Source organism: Sebastes fasciatus, chromosome 15 (genome assembly GCF_043250625.1).
Source record: "Sebastes fasciatus isolate fSebFas1 chromosome 15, fSebFas1.pri, whole genome shotgun sequence".
Classification (NCBI taxonomy): Eukaryota; Metazoa; Chordata; class Actinopteri; order Perciformes; family Sebastidae; genus Sebastes; species Sebastes fasciatus.
The window spans coordinates 3,348,095-3,368,627 of NC_133809.1; the positions used below are offsets into that span (position 1 = coordinate 3,348,095).

Below are 20,533 nucleotides of genomic sequence, written 5' to 3' on the forward strand. Positions count from 1 at the left end.
GTCTGCGTCCTCTCACACCAATGTTTGTATTGGAAGCGACGGATCTTTTCAACAGTGGGAGTAAAGTTTTCCATATTTTGAATAGATGTCTTTGATCAAAGAGAGATGTCCTGTCAATTTGTCCTGCTCCAGAACAGTCTGTAACTTGACATCACAGGAGGATGAATTAATCATCAGCACTGAGTGAATCTACAATGTAAGAACATCACGACATGAACTGCCTCTTTGATGGATACGGAGGACAGACGCTCCTCCGGTCCGTCAGCAGTCCAGCGGAAGAATTCCGACAATGCCGTCATGAAATGGAGAAGGTTTAATGTGCGCATTGTTGTGCACCAGAATCAAACATTTATAAAGTCGGACGACCGCCACAGGAATGTTTAGCCAAACGTTGCCTTTGCCACGCCGAATGAATCGGCGCTCTGTGTCTCACATGCAACCAAAAACCACTTCATGCTCATCTGCATGAAAAATATTTACAAACCGTCTCTGGGAGAGAATCCGCCCTCGGACGCTCTTCTGCTGCTCTACATCATCAGTCTGGGATGTTCAAAGAGCTCCGGCTACGATTCTGTGATGAGAAGCGGCAGTGTACTTTCTACATGTGTTTCTGCTTCCCGATATTGATTTTCTATGTTTCCTATTCAGAGAAGAATAAGCAGGAGTCACATCCTCCCAACTCAAAGCACAAAATGTCTCATAGCTGCAATGCATTGTGGTATATTATTCTAAGCAACTGTGGGTGTAGGAATCAGTCTCTCTACGCCTCTTCTCTAATGGATTTCTGTCTGCATGGTGGAGGAACGTGGGTGCTAAATGTCTCTTTTCGAAGTGACAACAAAAGCTGACATTTACTGTTGATGTTTTAAATCTTTGAGATGTTTCAAACCGGCAAAAAACAATCTCACCACAAAGTCCATTAGAAAGTCTGGAGCCTTAAAATCACACAATCTTCCTCAGATCCCTACAAGGTCAAGGATGAACTCTCAGTCTCTACTTTTCAGAATTTAGTATCTCAAAGTATGTGTGCACAATACATATGAGGTCTTTGGTACGGGGGTTACGTTTGTGCCTTTATTATGCAATCAAACAGAACTTCTATCGACACTGCAATCAAAACATGTTTTATTGAAAGTGAAATTAATTTGTGATTGTAAATGTATTCAAAAACTACATTACTGTGTTAGCTGAGACATACTACTAACTTCAATTATTACTTCTACTGATTAGAAACAACATTATTAATTCATTAACTGATAATTAGGTAATTATTGGGTCGACCGATTTTACTAGAATAAGGCAAGAAAGTACTAATTTGATTCATTACTCTCACTGAATGGGCTGATGGACAAATATTTACTTTCTCCTGTGAATAAATAAAACATTTGACGCAACAGTGCACCCAATTCCATTGTTATCAGGCCATTAAATAGTCGCTATTGGTCGCCATAAGCACCAAAGATATGGGTCAGTTGGGGCCTACTACGCCTCCTACGTTGTAAAAGTGAAAGCGAAACTTAAAAGCAACACGTTCCAACTAGGGCTGTCAATCAATGAAAATATTTAATCTAATTAATTCACACGCCAACTTCACACCAGAGGGGCGAATTATTCCGTTTTCTTTCCTGGAAGTTAAAGGTCAAAATCTAAAGTTTAACATAAAAAAGGTGTTGCAGTGTATTTCACTCTTTTAAAGTCACCAGAATGCAGGAATCAAAGTCTCTGAAACTCTGATTTCTTAAGGTCTCAGTATGACCACAAGTCATCCTTTCTGTACATCTGGAGTCCCTGACCTGTGTTGGGTCCCCGGCTAAACCCCCCCGGTCCTGCTGCGTCAGGAGAGAAGACGGGAAGGAGGTTGAGACAGCGAGATCTGCTGTGACGTAACAGCCGGCGGCGAGCGGTTCCCTGCCTCTGCCTGCCTGCTAAACGGTAGCTGTCATCTCCCGTCAGGCTGGCGGCGGCAGACGAGACGGCTTCGCTTTCCCTCCGTGGGCCAGAAGACGCACATCATCTCCAATCACAGCCGGCTGCTGTGACGGGCCGCCGCTGCAGCAGCCGTCACACCAGAGAGACTGACTGCTAACTGCTGCTCACACACACACACACACACACACAGATTTCATATTCCACACCACGCTGCTGCTGAGGCAGCTCGGCTCAGCGCTGACTCACTGAGAGCGTTATGATTGGCTGTCCACAGAGAGCGGAACTGAGCTTGAAATAAACATTAGACTTTTGTTCTTCTTCTGGTGTTTGTGCCGTGTATCGGTGACGCCCGTCTCCCTGCGCTGTCATCGCCTGTCTGTCTGTATGCCAGTCGCTCTCCTCCTGAGAGGTCGTGTCCATCCGGCCATATGTCCATCAAGCTCTACTGTACCGCCCCAGGCGCCGTAAACACTTCCCCTCTCCTCCTCCTCCTCGTCCTCCTCACACTGAGGCCTGGCCAGCTGTCCCAGCAGCAGACAGGAAATGAGTAAGTTTGTGAATGGATCGGATGCATAAATTACTAATAAGTCATTATTAATTAATAGACTTGATATTTACAGAAGATGGCCATAGATTTAAAGCTGTTGTTGATTGAACAATACCACTCAATCAAATATTTATCTGACAGGTGCTGAGATTCTTTCACCTCCCATCCTTCGCCACAAACACACACACATTTTGTACTATACTTGTGAGAACCATCACAAGGTCCTGACACACCAAGTAAGGACAGTTTGGGTCCGACGGTGATCGTCTGTCGACCTAGTTTTTTCAGTGTGTCCTGCACCGTCGGCTCTAGTCTGCCCGTGTCGGAGGTTTTTTGTCCGAGTCAGCATGTTGAATCAGCGGCGGAGCTCGTCGGTGAGAGAAATCACTCTGATTTGGAGAGTTATTTCCTCTCACGCAGGTGCAGAACGTACGTGGTAGTTGGCCGTCGGCTGTAGTCTTTGCGGTGTGTTCAAGTGCAGCTTTTTGGCAAAAATAAAGGCGACGTGACGCGACGCAACAGTCGACCTTCATCGCGGCTACGTCTTTGATGACGGTTTGGTGCGTCTGGGCCTTTAGGCTACATCCATACATAACTTAATAACACCAAGCAACACATCGTTTCTTGCGGCTCCAGCTATCGCCAAGAAAACCATTCTCCTCAATTGGAAATCCAGACACCTCCTCTCTCTATAAAACAACGGTTGAACCTCCTCTCAGAACATATACATCACTAGAGCAAGTCTCTGCCAAACAAAATAATCAAAACACCGAATTCAATCAAAATGTCTCATATCTCATCTCATCATGCCTCTTAATCTACCGGTGAACTAAATAAAACGCATAACTTTTGCTACGTTTACGCCTAGCGTCTACTACTACTCTCGCCGGCGTTCGTGTCTCGTGTGAAGCCAGAACTCAGCATTGATTTATTTGTCACATAACTTGCGTATTTAAGTAACGCCACTTCCGTAGTTATTTTAACTCAAACCACGATCTTTTCTTAAACTTAACCAAGTAGTTTCCGGTGAAAAGACTGTATGCAGATAACTGGTGGAAATTGACACATGTTGCTGGACATTCGTAGGAAAACGCAAGAAAAATGAGGAATAACTTTTCGTAAGATATCATACGAACCGTTGTATGAGGATACGCTGCGTAAGTAGACGTCAAGACTCAAGAAAGTTACCCCAAATGACAGACACCCATTTTAACAACCAATTAACTGCAACGATTAACGTCTTTTGTTCCCTCCTGGCGAGGTTGAACAGCTCTGCATCACCGGTTACGTGATTGGCCACCTCAGCGTGACATCGTGTTGCGTTTCTCCAAAAGTTGATTATGTTTCTACTTTCTACGCTGCGCCTTGTTTCAGCAGCCCAGACGCACTATACTCCCAATCAAAATGAACAGGCAAACTTGCGTTTTGGACGCACCACTGAATCTGGTGTGAACGCAGCCTTAAACTGAAGGAGGACAAACACATAGATGTGTGTAACTCAGCTTTTCCAACAACTCCCTGCTTCATTTCCTCACAGTTCCACACATTCACAGCCGTCCTTCACACGTCACACTCAGCCGTCGAGCCTTCAACACTTCAACACATGAGATAACAACGTTTGTCTCCAGCGCAGTTTCCTTTGTTTGAGGAAACTCCTCGAAATAAATCTCAACATAATTAAAAGAGAAACCAGATTGTTGCACTTGTATCAAGAAAATTAAAATTAATTGTGGAAATTCCTAAACAATCAGAGCGTTGGAGACGCTGGCGGCTGCTGGGATCAAACCAGTGACCTCCTGCCTCTCTCCTCATTAGCATAGCAAAAAAGACAACACAAAGGAGCTTGTAGATCTTTTTTTTCTGACTGCTGAGGAGGTAAAGTGTGCTGCTGCTGCTGAAGCACAAGATGACACTTTGCATTTCCTTTCATCCCTGAACGCCTCCTCTGTGGACACAGAGAGAGAGATGAGACAGATGCTGCTCATTTAAAAAGACTATAATTGACTCAGCAGAGCTGCTGTCAGAACGCAGATCTGTCAGAGAGCTTCTACCACGCCCCGAAAACGCTCAGAGCGACGATTCACTGCAGTAATTGCTGTTAGCGAGGAGGACGGATGGGAGAAAAATGGTTCAGGACAACAACTTCATGTCTGGGGGGGCAGTGACGGCTTCCTTAAACGCAGCCTAACACCTGTAAAATAGCGACTAAAATGGGGTGTGAAACCAAGTTAGATCTTAAAAAATTAAATGGATTCTTCAAAGAGCAAAAAAGGCCCGGCTGAAATCTAACGTCTCACACACTTCTAACGGCCCTTTTTCCCCCAGACGTTTTCAGGCAATAAAAACGGCAGAGTGGTTTGACAAGAGCTGGGGAGCTGTGCTCACCGAGGTAGTTAAGGTCAGGGCAAACGTCATTGATTGAACTAAGTGCTCCGCTGAAAACTGTGTGCCTCAATCAATGCCGCCTCTAATGGTGCGGGGCAGAGCTCCCCGAAGACCGACCGCTATAGACGAATGTGACAAAGTCATCCCGAGGTGCTGGAATCGCGTTCCTTCTGCCGGCTGACTGCTGTGTGGCTCTCCGCGCTCCGCTCTCAGTTTCTCCTCTGATGGCAGAAGTTAATGAAAATGCCATTACTCCGACAGGCCGTCGATGAGGGAGCGGGGTAGAAACAGGGCGACAGATAGACAAGAAGAGTTTAACTAGCTGGTTCAGTGACAGCACTGGATGCACACAGTTCATAATCTAAAGGAAAGTATACTGTGTATATATAACAACATTATTAACTCATTAATTGAGAATTAGGTAATTTGGGGTGACAGATTTGAACCCATTCACATATCTGGAGGTCAGAGGTCAAGGGACCCCTTTGAAAATATGCCATGACAGTTTTTCCTCGCCAAAATTAGCGTAAATTTGGAGCGTTATTTAACCTCATTTACTTTAAAACTGAGCCCGCTACAACCTAAAAAATTTAAGTTGCGTTAAAGAAATTAGTGACATTAAAACAAATTTGCGTTACGATCGCGTTAACTGTGACAGCCCTAGTTCTAACATGTCAAACTGAATGTAATGGACTGAATTGTATACTATAACAGGCTTCAGGGGCTTTTGAAACGGTTATTTTTCATGTGAAAGAAGTTCATATTAAAACTTGTTTCATAAATTTGTACGATTTAATTTGTGCTCATTCAAGATATTAATAAAGGGCTGAATAATAATAATAATAATAATAATAACTGTATTTATATAGCACATTTCAAAACAAGGTTACAAAGTGCTACCCAGAACTTAAAATCTAAACAAAATAAGTGAGTCTTAAGAAGTGATTAAAAGGAAGATACTGAGTTTGCCTGCCTTAATGACGTAATGATGAGTAAAGACGCTCCGTTCTTTTTTTATAATGCAGATGTCTTTGTTTCCCGTGGCACCAAAGGGGGATAAATAACAACAAAATAAACAGCAACAAAACATCTGTATCGTCCATCATTTTGCAATCGGTGCATCCCTAGTTTTAGTGTAAACCGCTGTGACCTTCTTGTGAATCTTCTTTTGGATGATTGAGACATAAAATCTGTGTAGAAATGAGTTGAAACTCACCAGTTCAATGAGATAAAATAAGGTGTCTATGGTCGTAAATACACAACTCTAACCAAGCAGCTCTTGTGTGGCCGTCTGTGTTTCCATCTTCCTTAATAACGACCAAACTATGTTTTCTTTTTTTACTTAGTTTCCTTTCTTGTTCTCTTTTCCTGAGAGAATCCTAAATTACAGCCTCTCTCTCTCTCTTCCTCTGCCCTGCCCTCCGCTAACAATGTCCACAGAACCTCCACTCACACACTCTGCAGCGTAGAGATGAAAGACTCGGCCCTAATGACAAGCTACCCCGTCCACTTAATACTTCAAAGATTGAGCTCTGTGTGGGGGCGGAGGGGCCGTGATACCTCCCCTCCTGGCCTTCCCATACCCACCACAATTAGCCCAAAGAAGTGAACCCAGACCAGACCAGGACCAGGACCAGCCTCAATCTGCATCTCTGTGGAACCGACCTCCAAAACAAAAACACAGGAGGCAGGAAAACATGGAGATACATAAACTAACACTCACAGCGGTCACACACACTAAACCGAGAGTAATCAGACACATGTGTTCGTCTCTAAACACACATGAATGAAATGACACGCAAATAAACAGAGTAACAGAGTACCAAACACACACACGTTGCACAGAAAGCATCCATTTCAACCTGATACAAATTAAACTGAAGAAGTGACTTATGAAGTTCTTTAAAAGACCCATGTTGGAAAACACACATGAAGGTTTTGTATGATGTATGTAAACAAACAAACCTAAAGCTGAAGATACTGGTATCATATGAAACTAGAAAACCTGATGAATCCATCGGTACCAACCACGTCATACTGAGAAGCAAACACAGTATCAGCATTGATTCATGGAGAGACCTTCGTCTGGTCAGCTAACATTACTGCCAAGCAGCTGAAATATAGAGTGATATTGTGGTTTTAGCTGATGTGTGTCGCCTCACTGTGTTGAGCGATGCTCGTTCATGCCCATTTAGAGCGAGCACAAGCACGAGCCCGACGCTGACTTTCGTTGATTTCACGGCCACAGGTATCGCTGTTAAGAAGCATTTCTGAAAGTTACAAATAGTCCCTTTAAGAAAGTAGATGTTAAAGTGTTCGTGCACTGGTTCTGATGGTTCTGATGGTTCTGATGGTTCTGATGTCAAATTGTCTTTATGAACTTCTGTAGAAAAGAACCAAAAGGGTCACTTGGTTTTGCATTTGACCAATCAGGGAGCTTTTTTAAGATGGTTATAAAACCAAAACAGAACACTGTAGAATAAATAAAAGGGGAGTGAGCAGCTACTCTCTAATCACTCGACTCCCCGCTGAGATCAGCCCTCCAGTCCCACCGGACAAAAATTAAACCCTTTAATCACGACCGTGTTTCATCTTTTAATGCCCGTTCTGTCATTCATGGCCACATACTACGATGACCCCTCGTGATGCAGCGACTTCAGGAGGAGGATGACTCAAACTAACATTACTCTACGACAACAATAAATAAATAGAAGGAGACACATTTACAATCAACATAAGAGCTTATGATTCATTGCAGTTTGGTTAATAGTGGCTGCTCTCACTCTTAACCTCCTCGTCCCCGCTTGTGTATTCCCCTGATGAAATGAGGTCAGCGGCATTATTGGGGGGGGGGCGCGGGGGGACATTTTCATCAGGTTAATGGGCGGTGTGACCTGAGCTATGGGTGTTTTAGGGAGGCAGGGTTTTAACAGAAACCAGGAAAAGTGTCGTCAGGAACGTAAAGGGATCATCGTCATCTCTAAAGGACACTATGACACGTTTTTTCCAAAAGCACCTTCATCGTAAATCATATCGGATTGACATGAAATCCATTTTACAAACCTTCTTAAGCTCAGGATGTGTTTCACAAAACCATTATCTCTTAAAAATGATCATAAATTACCAAGCTATTATTATTTTGGTTCATTTTTAAGTCAATATATATTTCATTATGAGCGTCATGCCCTCTCTGAAAGGACATTCGATGTAAAATGAGAGGTGAGGTTTAAATTAGAGACATAAAAATCATCGTCCTCCTCTCCCTCTTCTCGCACAAAGTCTTCAGTTTCCATGTTATTATTTTATCCCCTTTAGAGACATGCCCTGTTTTTTCAATGCAGTATAAATGTGTTATTTCCGCTTATTCCAAAATGGTGTGTTTGAATATTTCTGCATACTGGGGTCCCTAAACAGTCTTTGAATAACATAAACTGGGTATCACTGTAAAGCTGAGACTCTTGTAGATCCAATGAGTCCAACTGTATTCATGTGTGATGATGTTAGTCCCCATAGGAGACATTTCATTGTAGTGAGACCATTTTTTTTAAACTTGACCTCACTGTATCAAATGACCTGTGGTGACCTCTAGGATAATCACAGCCTCATGACACTTTACAGCCACAAACTAGAGACCTAGAGCATTCAGAGGATGGATGGATCAGACTAGAGACCTAGAGCATTCAGAGGATGGATGGATCAGACTAGAGACCTAGAGCATTCAGAGGATGGATGGATCAGACTAGAGACCTAGAGCATTCAGAGGATGGATGGATCAGACTAGAGACCTAGAGCATTCAGAGGATGGATGGATCAAACTTAGTCCTTATACACTTTTCCAATTTACAATAAATTATGAATCAATTCATCATTAATTTGTGTTTATTTCTGATTTATAACTAGAACAACTTGACACACAGTGCTGAGCTGTACACCACTTCTATGTGACATCCACTGTTGACCTGCTATCTCCCCCTAAAGACCCCCTGCACCCCCCTAAAAAAGCCTAAAACGGGTCTGTTGTGGGTCTCAGAGGGTTAACCTCTATGCGTAGTCATTGTGGAGAAAAAGGTAAGATGAAAACTTGATTTATCCAGAAGGAAATTGCTGTTCAGCAGTTGCAATACAAAGTAGGATGAGTGCAAATAAGGTGCAAATCCCAACTATATACACAATATATACAATGCCAAAATGAGGTTAACGGTAGAGATCATAAAACTATAAATGAGGTTAACGGTGGAGATCATAAAACTATAAATCAGGTTAACGGTGGAGATCATAAAACTATAAATCAGGTTAACGGTGGAGATCAGTCTAAGTGGGGAAGAAATCAGATCTGACGTGACGTGAAATGAGGCCCAGGTCAATATTTACGGACACAAAGGAGGCTTCAAACCTGTGACCTTTAAGCTATAGGATGTTCTCCAAACATTAGAGCACTTCGCCGCCTCTTCTCCTCACAACATCCATCCATCAAAACACACTTCACCTCCCACCTCCTGGACTCCCCCATCCCCCCATCATCCGCCCCGACTCAAAGCCATAAAAACACCGGTTTCCTCATCAGGACAGATGTAGCTTGCATGGCACCATTACCTCACATCCATCAACGCCTCTGCACACCCTGATAAAGGGGGAGCGCACAACATCCTACTCGCGTAATTAGGTAATTATAGGCAACGCATGATGGATCCCTGTAGTCGCTTTATTTTTGCAACTGTTAATACGTCACGTTGACGGAGGGTGTGATCACTCCTACGGGTTATACAGAGGAAGAGCTCAGTCTGTTCTTGTGTTTGGATCATTTAGGTTCACGTTACCTGGCTGCAGGTGAGCAACAGTCACACTTAATAAAGGAAATCAATATAAACAAACAACAACACTGAATAGATCTACTAACAAGTACTGTCTGTATCAGAGCCGGATATATCTTCTCTCTGTACCACAGAGCTCTGTTGTCGTCCATTAACTATTAAAAACACATCAGTGAGCCTCATTGTGTCACTGGGTGACATCTTCCTTCATTATCATGAACACACACACACACACACACACACCGTCCTGCTGCCTCTAACACGAACTAGAGCCGTGTTTGCCAAACTTTCTTTCTGGGGACCCACTTTTCAAAAATTACAAACCATCGCGACCCAATTGAGATGACACACGAACAACATCCACTCCAACATCCAGGATTTACTCCCAGAGGCAGGAGCAGAAAATACAAACAGACTGTACAACACAGAAGTGAAGGGAACATGAGATGGATAGTGGAGGGTTGCTGAGTTTGTTTGTTTTCTTTTTAGTGTGGTTTTTAATATGTATGCATGGTTGTATGTAAGTGTATAGTTTGATTTGTAAATGCACATGTATGAGTTGGGCGTATGTGTTTATGAATAAATGTATAGTTTTTAGTTTTTATCAGTGTAAATTCTGCTTCTATTCAGTTAACTGTGAGCATGAACGCAAATAAACTCAATTCACAATAGGCCTGATATCTAGACATCGTGAGAAGAGCAAATTTGTGCGTAAATGAACATTTTTACTGCCATTTCTGCATCACCTCATATTATCTTAAATAGGTAAACCAGCCATTTCAAAGAGATATACGTTTAATAAAACACAACTTTGTTTTACGCATGTGTTATTGAAAACTTATACACATGTTAAATACTTTATATATATATATCTAAATATAAATATAAATATATCTAAATATAAATATATATATAAATATAACTATAAATATATATAAATATTTATATAAATATAAATATATATATATATATAAATATATATATAAATATAAATATATCTAAATATAAATATATATATAAATATAACTATAAATATATATATATAAATATAAATATATATATATATATATATAAATATAAATATATATTTATATATATATAAATGAGACCAAATAAATGCATTTAGGCTTTAGGAGTAAACAGGCTATCTTATTCTTTTCCTCTCATCAGTAAAACAAACAGAATGTACGCTAGCCTTTCATATTAGAATCATTGGTATAAGTCTTTTCTCAAGTTGAGTCTAAAGCATACTTGCCAACCTTAAGACCTCAAAATAGGGAGAACTGCGCCACTGCGCTCTGAAACTGGTTATTTCCAATGTCTTACACCGCGCAAACACCACGGTGAACAAAGCCCAACTTTGGGCGCTTCGCACTGTGATGTGCGGCGAGCGCAGTTTAAACCGTTGTGTTGCAGGCAGCTCTCTTGTGCCAGGAAACGACATGTGGTGTAGCTCTATTGTTGTTGTAGTAGGCCTTATACAGTCTGTACAGTAGCACAAAGAGGTTGAGATAACCAAAAGGAAAAAAGGTGTGAAAATGTGTCCAATCGGAGTCTCCTGGGAAAACCGGGAGAGTTGGCAAGTATGGTCTAAAGTCATCAGATTCATGATTTGAGTCGAGTCCGAGTCACCTGACTCAAGACCACATTTATGTTTTCCTTCACCGTTTCCTATAATTTGAACAGGTGATGTTCACCTACCAAACCACGCTGTTCAGAGTTATTCTTCCTGTCTTGTTGCAGTAATTTGCTTCACCTGAGTTTAAATGCCATCATTCACTTCTACACAAAAAAACCTGACAGACAACGCCTCCAGAGACACCTGCACTTAAATGAACAAAACAACAACTTTCAGTATTTTGGCACAAATCCACACGTCAGCCACCTCGAGGGTTAAGTAACTCGGCTACCTCGCCTCCCACACATTCCCAACCCGTCTGTGGCGTGCTAAAAAGGGTGAAACATAATAAGGGATGACAAATTTCACACACAGCTCAGCCAATTTCATCCTGGAGCAGAGTTAATTACGACAATTAAACCTGGGAGAGCCTTCTTTAACTTGATTATGGGTTATTACTATGGTGTACGGTTATTACTATGGTGTACGGTAATAGACCTGCTCTACATATAAAGCGTCTTGAGATAACTTCTGTTGTGATTTGACGCTATACAAAAATAAATTGATTTGATTTGATTTGATTACGGTGATACGGTAGGTACCAGACACAGTCAAGGATGAACGGTATCGCCGCAGCATTCATAATCAGATCATCCTCTCAAGGGTACTGCTGCTTTTATAAAAACATGTTTGCTAAATCAAACAATATAATGCCTGAAATGTTGTTTTAAAAAGCACCAGATTCTCTTAACTGCTGTCAAGAGTTATTAAATACAACCACCATCTTCCTCCCCGTCTGCTTGGATCATTCTCATGACACATCAAAATGCAAAAACAGAAGAAAAGTATTACAAAGCACAAACAGATGACGAAAACAAATCTAAAAACAAATCTAAAAGCAGAGCACGGAGAGAAGCTTCAGAGCTATTTTTTGCCAACAAATGAGATTATTATACCCCGTCTGTGACAAAACCTTCAATCCAGTTAATCTCATTTCTGGTAAAGTGATACCAAATGGGATTGTTCTGCCTAAAAATGAGACGTCTAGCGTGATAAAGCTGCACTCACCGTTCTCCTTCCCGTCCCCGATGCAGTCGCCGATGGACTCGGGGAGGCCGAGCGTGGCCGCCGTGGGCATCGGGCCCAGGATGGACTCCAGCGACGGGGCTTTTCGCTTCGGGACATCCGCCTCCTGGTCCTGGTTCTCCTCTTCCCCCTCTGGTCTCCTCTGCTCCAGTTTGATCAGAGCCTCCACCGTGAGCTCGTCGAGGTCTTTGCCAAAGTGCTTGGCCACGGCCTGGAGCTCCTCTTCCTCTCCTGGTTCCTCGCAGTCTGCCGTCGATGTGGAGAGGACGTCGCCATCGGCCTTTTCACCGTCTGGGAGAGGGACAGAGATTGAGATTCATATGGAATTAATGTGATGTTTGAATTTATTTCTTTAAAAGGGACTGTGACTTTCTGAGTTTCTTCTATCGGCCTGTAGACTGATTTTAATGTGAAGAACGCCTGCCCGTTTTTCCGGGAAAATTCAACGGATGTGACGTCATGCGCTCGCGAGTGCTTTTATTTCCAGCTCCGCTACAGGGCTAACAGTGTGCAACAATACCTAACGTTCGGTTAGAAATGGAGTCCAACTCAAACTCAATGGAATCACAAAAAAATCTAGTGAAGCCCGTCTCGGGACTAGGATCAACATCGGGAATTAATTACAAACTTTAGTGCAAAAGGAACATATACACTCACCGGCCACTTTATTAGGCACACCTGTTCAATTGCTTGTTAACACAAATAGCTAATCAGCCAATCACATGGCAGCAACTCAATGCATTACGTCATCTAGACGTGGTGAAGACGACTTGCTGAAGTTCAAACCGAGCATCAGAATGGGGAAGAAAGGGGATTTAAGTGACTTTGAACGTGGCATGGTTGTTGGTGCCAGACGGGCTGGTCTGAGTATTAAACTGCTGATCTACTGGGATTTTCACGCACAACCATCTCTAGGGTTTACAGAGAATGGTCCCAACAAGAGAACATATCCAGTGAGCGGCAGTTGTGTGGACGGAAATGCCTTGTTGATGTCAGAGGTCAGAGGTCAGAGGAGAATGGGCAGAGTGGTTGGAGATGATAGAAAGGCAACAGTAACTCAAATAACCACTCGTTACAACCAAGGTATGCAGAATACCATCTCTGAACGCACAACACGTCCAACCTTGAAGCAGATGAAGACCACCCGGTACTAGCAAGGTGTACCTAATAAAGTGGCCGGTGAGTGTATAATAGAAGAGATAAATATTTCCAGCTATACACTGACTGATGTTTACGTGCGTGAACACAAATACAGAGCAACCAGATTAAGACAATAATTAGATTTAGGCCAACTAGACCGGGGTATTCCCATAATCTTTAGATTTTCTAAGAAATCTTAGTTTGTATGTGCTCGTTATTATCAATTTAGACATCAATATTGTGAAAGACGGTAAATTATCATATTGAATTATCGCCCAGCCCTATATTTATTAACTTAAAGTGCATATGTGAGTTGAGCATCATTTCAATTAATCAGTTAATTGCCAAGTCTATAAAATGTCAGAATATAGTGAGAAATACCAGCAATCACAATTTTCCAGCAACGAGAAGGTCACTCAACACATAATGTGTTTAATGAAATATATGTCCACGTAGAAAATGCGTATTTTTAATAATTATAATACAGTTTGCGTCACCTTTACCGTGTTATTATACAGTTCATGACTCCTCAGTGTTACCCGGGGATTAATAATAAAGCAGCAGAGTTAGTCATGTTGTATAATTAGACGGGTATAATTATATATCTGCATTTCAGTTCTCCAATTAAAAAAAAAAAAAAGCACATCTTATTATATATTTAGAATTTAGAGAAGATATTGATATAAAATGCCACAGTGAGGTAAAGACGCTGATAAATAATCACATCCAGACTAAATAATTGGGCTCATAATTCCGTCCGTCCTCTCGCGGTCCTGGTATCTAATTAAAACATGTCCTTTAATCAGCCTCAATTAAAACGTCCTCGCACAGACGTCAGGAAGAAGCTACTCGATAATCAGAAGAAGAAGAAGAAGAAGAAGAAACGAAATGCCGCCGGAGCTCTGGAAGCATCGCAGCAGCTGGAAGAGAAACACGCCTGAAATCAGTGACAGCCTGCGACACACACACACACACACACACACACACACACACACACACACACACACATACGCAGTGTGTAAACAGTTGGATACGGGGAGAGAGTGTGTGTGTGTGTGTGTGTGTGCGTGTGTGTGTGTGTGTGTTGGTGTGTGACAGAGGAACAGACAGAGGGCCAGAGATAAAGAGCCAAAGGTAGAAACAGATAATGAGAAAGAGAGAGAACAGGGAGTTCACTCTGATGTGTTGTTTTTCATGGGTGGGCCTCCGTGTGTGTGTGATTGGCTGACAGTGTGTGTGTGTGTGTGTGTGTGTGTGTGTGTGTGTGTGTGTGCGTTTCCCCCGGTGATGTTTGTATATTCGGGCATCCCACTCGACTCAGATCTACAGCTGGTCGTGTTAATGCTGCTGTATTTTATTGACACATCAAATCTCATGTTACAAAATTAGTTTTCACTGCAGCCAGATGAGGCGCTGATGTTTATTACACACCACAATAATAAATAGTACGATAGATAGTAAGCTGAGAGACACATTTTCTTTTCTTGCATCCTTACCAGCAGTGGGGTAAAAAATGTAAAACACGATCTGTTATTCAAATTAAAGGGACTATGTAAGAATCAGAAATGTCTTGTTAACAGCAACACCTGTGGCCGTTTAGTCAACGAAAGTCAGCGTCCTGTTGCTGGCGCTTGTGCTCGCTCTACATAGACATGAACGAGCATCGCTCAACACAGTGAGGAGACACACGTCAGCTAAAAGCACAATATCACTCTATATTTCAGCTGCTTGGCAGTAATGTTAGCTGACCAGACGAAGGTCTCTCCATGAATCACTGCTGATCCTAGTGTTGGCTTTTCCTGCCTCAGCCTCCCGACCGCGGCCGGAGGGAACAGGGGAGACACCGGAGCTTTGATCGGAGACGATAACGTTTCTCTCTGCGGAGCCCCATCACTTCACAAGACACAGAAAGCCTCTGTTGGTCTGGAGGAGCTACAGCATTTATTTCTGCACAAACGTCCACTGTACATTCACTAGATATTCTCAGAGCTACACTAACTCTTCTGCAGTGTGGAGTGAGCGCGCGTTCACGTCTAGAGGTGGAGCGAAAGAGCGAGAACGAGCGCGGTGTGTGAGTGACGGCAGGCAGAGGAGCAGAGTACAGCAGAGACTCCGGCCAAGGAGACCAAAGCTACGGTCTCCCCGCGTCCTCCGACCGCGGCCAACACTGTTTAACAGCTTCACTAGATACAACTTTGTGGTTTTGGTGCGTCCGTGTAGTTTGTGTTGGAGTCTGAGTCTGAACGGCGTAGCCACACGCGAGCGCGCTTGAGACACCGACCCACAATGATTTATACGTGCAAGAACTTACAAAACAGTCCCTTTAAGAACACGACTGTAGACGCAACAAAATTCATGACACATTTATGATTGTAATCTCAGAGACTACGTCCTTGTAATGTGAAAAATGTGCATAAATAAGAAGTTTAAAAACCTAACACTCCTTTCTGCTTCGTACCTATCTTGGCGTAGGCGGCGTAAACTCCTCTCAGTTTGGGTCGACAGTCCTGAAGCTCTGCGTCTATTTCGTCCTGATAGCCTTGAATTTCATCTGTCGAAGACGAGAATGAAAAACACAGACGTTACATTCATCACTGGAAAAACAGAAAAGTTAGATGCAGAAACTTTTTCTCATGTCCCTAAAAAGAAATGATACTTCTCTTGTGTGCTAACCCCTTAAAATTACATCTACCATAATTACAATATAATACGTTAGTACTGCAACATAATGCACGGTTAATTACATGTCGTGCTGGAACTAAATCATGAACAAAAACAGGGAGCCGTTTCCTCTCTCTGTGTGCGCTGCGGCATTTCACTTTCTATCCATCATACCAGCACTGATGTGCACGGAGTCAAGGTCAGCCAAATGGCAGACACTTCCAACACAATAAGAAAGTGTTACCAAACTCCGTCTTCGTCAGTGTGATGAATGGGAGTGTAACTACCATGAAAAGCTAAGAAGGTTCATTTTCTTGAAGATAAGAAGGAAAGCGAGTAGCCCGAGAGTCACGATGTCTTTGACGTGATGGCAAACAGACAAGGATATCGTATTCATACCTTCCACGTCATCCATCTGTTTCTTCAGCTCGATCTCCAGCTGCAGAGGGAGGGAGACAAAGCAGAGCAGCTGAATGAAAGGAAATCTAACAAAGTAAAAGATCTCAGAATAAAAAGATGATCATAACACGAGGACTGTGGGTGGCTGACGGCAGCTTTCAGAAGTACTTCTTCTTCTTCTTCTTCTTCCTGAGAGTACAGAAGTTTGATTTGGTGTCTGTTGGCGTGAGACACACGGCTGAAGAACAGAGTGACAAACGGTCAGATCTTTTGTTTCTGTTCTGTAGAAGGAATCACGATTAAACTCTTCTGCTTTTTCAATCTTCTAAAAACTTTGTGACATTCATCTTTCCCTTTGTGTCTAGAGAAGATGTTAGAAATGACCACAGACTGTACGAAACCGTCTGTTTTTTTGCAACCAGTGGGATAAAAGGTGCACTCATTTTCGGTTTTACCTACATGAAGAGCAAAACTGTCATGTTTACAACATGTATGATCATTTGACCGTGGCTCACCGCCCGACGACCTATCTCAGCCTTAACTATTCAAAATCAAAGCCTAACCTTTACCATCTTGCGAGAGTTTCCCAACTATCAAGAATACGGTTTTAGCGAAGATGCACGTGTTTTGCTGTTGTTAAACGCGGCCCCCCCATTTACTTCAATTCATCAAGACTTTTCTCAGGTTTTGGATTCTTCGTTCACCGTGGAGGCGTGAGAGTTTTCTTCAAGAATTCAAGGTAACACAGGAATTGATTGATTGATTGATTGATTGATTGATTGATATACAAATGGTCATTTTGTGGGCGAAATATTCCTTCAGTTGTACATTTTTGACACTAGCATCTCAAAACAGATTAATTTCTTGATGTAGGATACTGGAAACACAAATCTGACACAAATCCCAACTCTCTAACGTGGATTAAAGTTGATATCTGCATAATCTACATGTTTTAATATTACTTTTTTTACTTCAATTTGTTACTTTAAAAAGCACAAAACATTTTCTGACTTGAAAGTCAGTTGTACCATCATCTCACATTGCATCACAAAATGCCAAAATAAAGTTCAAAGTCATGTGCTGCCTGAAGCTAACCGGCTAAAGGCTTAGTGGAATTATTACATTTTTAGATATATAAGTATTTGTTAGCTTAGTTTAGCATAAACACTGGAAACAGAAGGGAAACAGCTAGCCTGGCTGTGTTTCATAGGCAACAGAATCACCTATAAACACCTCTAAAGCTCACTAATAACATGATGTATCTTGTTTGTTGAAGCTTTACAAAACCACGATTCTCCCAAGATCTGATATAAAGCCCACCTCTCTGTTGAGTGTGTGGATGTAGTGAATGGTGATCTTTGACAGTTTTACTTTAGAGGTTAATACCCTTCATTAATTATTGGAGAGCGCCTGCGGGCTGCATGTAATCATCAAGAAAATACCGTACAAGAGGAAATTTTAATATTCCCTGAAGGGTAAAAAGAGTAATTTCATAAGCAATTATCAAAATTGATAAATGGATGGAAAACTGTGGATGTGAAAATTTTCTCTGATATTGACAGATTAAAAGATAGTTCGGGTGTTTTGAAGTGGGGTTGTAGGAGGTGCTTCTCCACAGTCAGTGTATTACCTACAGTAGATCTTTCCGACAGGGAACTGAAGCCGTTACTTGTGCTCTCTTCAAAGCCACCAGACTCCATTGAAAAAAACAGTAATTTTACATCGCAGGAGTTGCTGGTCTACCGCTGCCTCGATCTGTTAGTTTGTTTGTGTTATTGTGTGACTTTGGTGTTTGAAAGGGTTAGTTTGGATTTACCAAAGTCACAAAATAGCACAAACAACTTGACCAGTAGAGGCAGCGGTAGACCAGCAACTCCCGTGTTCGGCAATGTAAAATTACTGTTTTGTCAAAAGAGTCTGGTGGCTTCAGTTCCCCGTCGGAAAGGGCTGTTTGACAGCAAGGTAAAGTGGTGAAAATATTCTAAATATAGCGTTCACTTAAACTGAAATTGATTGTTTTAGGTGTCTAATATGTGTTTTGCTGCTGCCCCACGTCCACAGCAGTACATTGCGTTGCTCCCGTGCTGGTACTCCTGTCTGTTTCTCCAAACTGGGGGCGTGAGAACCATCATCTAGTGTAGGTAAAACACTGACTATGGATAAGTGCCTCAAACAACCCCACTGAGAAACACTATCCCTTTAAATCAACACATGCTAGCTTGTTTTTCCTGAGTGTTCAAATCCACACCTGATTGAATTTTTTCTTCCTCAGTCCGGCTGTGAAGCAGGGCGGGTCACACTCTTGGTCCAGATCCATCTTCATGAACTCTTCGATGGTCAGATGACTGGTGGGTGTGTCCTCAAACTCTATCAGTCTAATGCGGGAGAAGCAGCAGGGCGACGAGTTCAAAATCATCAAATCAAACAAATTGAGATGAAACACAAAACTGGGTCGATGCGACTGATAGTTTGAGACAGAATAAAACAGACAACTCCCGTCTAAGAAAGACTCAATCTACAATATTTTGTCTGAATTTTCGTACTAAATTCTACAAATATCAAACTTCATCCATCGTCCAATAAGTTAGCTTTTCAATTTGAGATGTTACGATACCATTTTTTCCTGCCTGATCGGTACTGAGCATGTGCATAGACTCTCCGATACCAAATTCAGCATTTTAGGCTGTATGGGAGGAGAAATGTCCAACTCAAAAACATCAAAAACTTGAACCACCCACCTTTTTCTTAGCGTGGTTTCACACACTTTCACAACGCTGACGATTTCTTTGGTGGTGCGGCGAAAGTCGTGCATACGAGCGGCAACAAGCAGAGCTGGAAACACAATAGGATGAGAATTAACCGACATGTCTCTACACATTTATAACTCAACCTGTGTCATCCCTTAACGATGCAAATGGTACACAACACAAATAAAAACAGAACATACATTTCATTTTCTGTGTGTCTTGTGTTTAAATATGTTTTAGCCGTCTGTGTGTACACCTTGAAGACTGCAGGACAGAGCCGACACGACAGGAGCCAACCCGATATCACGCCATAGCGTGTAATAGACCCACCTGTCCACCAGAGGGTAGCGTGTCAGTGTCACGTTTTGCCTCGCAAAGGTGTGAATATTGGTTGTGCAAAGAAGGGAACCCGCAAATTGCGAAATCTGATATCTGAGAAAACTCTCGCAAGACTCGCTGCACGACAACCTATCCTAACCTTAACCATCTCGCCAGCTTCCCAACTCGTGGGTTACCTTCTAGACACAACCTAAAATAAGTATGTAAACTGGGCGTGTCTAGAAGGTAACCAGCAAATTGCAAAATCTGATCTGAAATCTGCAAAAACTCCCGCTAGACTCGCTGCCAAAAGAACTATCCTAACTACTATTCAAGGTCAATGCCTAACCTTAACAATCTCGCGAGAGTTTCCCCGGTTTGCTGGTTCCCTTCTAGACAGTACTGTGAATATTGCATAATTATGTGTATGAAGGTGAAGTACTACCAACGGGCAACAAAACCTCTCAGTTAGGTTTAGGAAAAACGTCCTGGTTGGCCTTAAATTAGGGGTCTTGTCTAGAAGGTAACCCGCAAATTGCGAAATCTGATCTGAAATCTGCAAAAACTCTAGCTAGACTCGCTGCCCGACGACCTATCCTAAACTTAATCATCTCGCGAGAGTTTCCCAACTCACGGGTTACCTTCTAGATACGTCCTAAAATGCCGGTCTCGATGACCGGTCTCCTGTGTTTGTTGGACCCTTCCACCTCCCCTCCCGCCATAAGCAGTCTCTCTCACACTTTAGTCTACGTCTCTAGCTCTGAGTGTTGCATATTCACGCGGATGTGTTTACATTACAGTCGGTACAGACTACATGGCGTACACAAGACACGCTTGAATCAAGAACAGCATTCTTATTACACGCTTTTTGCCTGGTGCATTATCAACCAGG

General features: G+C 42.3%; 1 protein-coding gene across 2 annotated transcripts in view; it reads right to left on the bottom strand.

The window, feature by feature from the left end:
• The window catches only part of brf1a (BRF1 general transcription factor IIIB subunit a), a 143,517-nt gene that overhangs the window by 61,985 nt on the left and 60,999 nt on the right, over positions 1 to 20,533 (bottom strand). For both annotated transcript variants that reach the window (XM_074661016.1, XM_074661017.1), the window contains exons 8-12: positions 19,315 to 19,408; positions 18,825 to 18,951; positions 16,577 to 16,616; positions 15,975 to 16,067; positions 12,359 to 12,667 (exon numbers count right to left, since the gene is read on the bottom strand). In XM_074661016.1, coding sequence (XP_074517117.1) covers positions 12,359 to 12,667; positions 15,975 to 16,067; positions 16,577 to 16,616; positions 18,825 to 18,951; positions 19,315 to 19,408 — 663 coding nt within the window. The remainder of the gene's footprint in view (positions 1 to 12,358; positions 12,668 to 15,974; positions 16,068 to 16,576; positions 16,617 to 18,824; positions 18,952 to 19,314; positions 19,409 to 20,533) is intronic.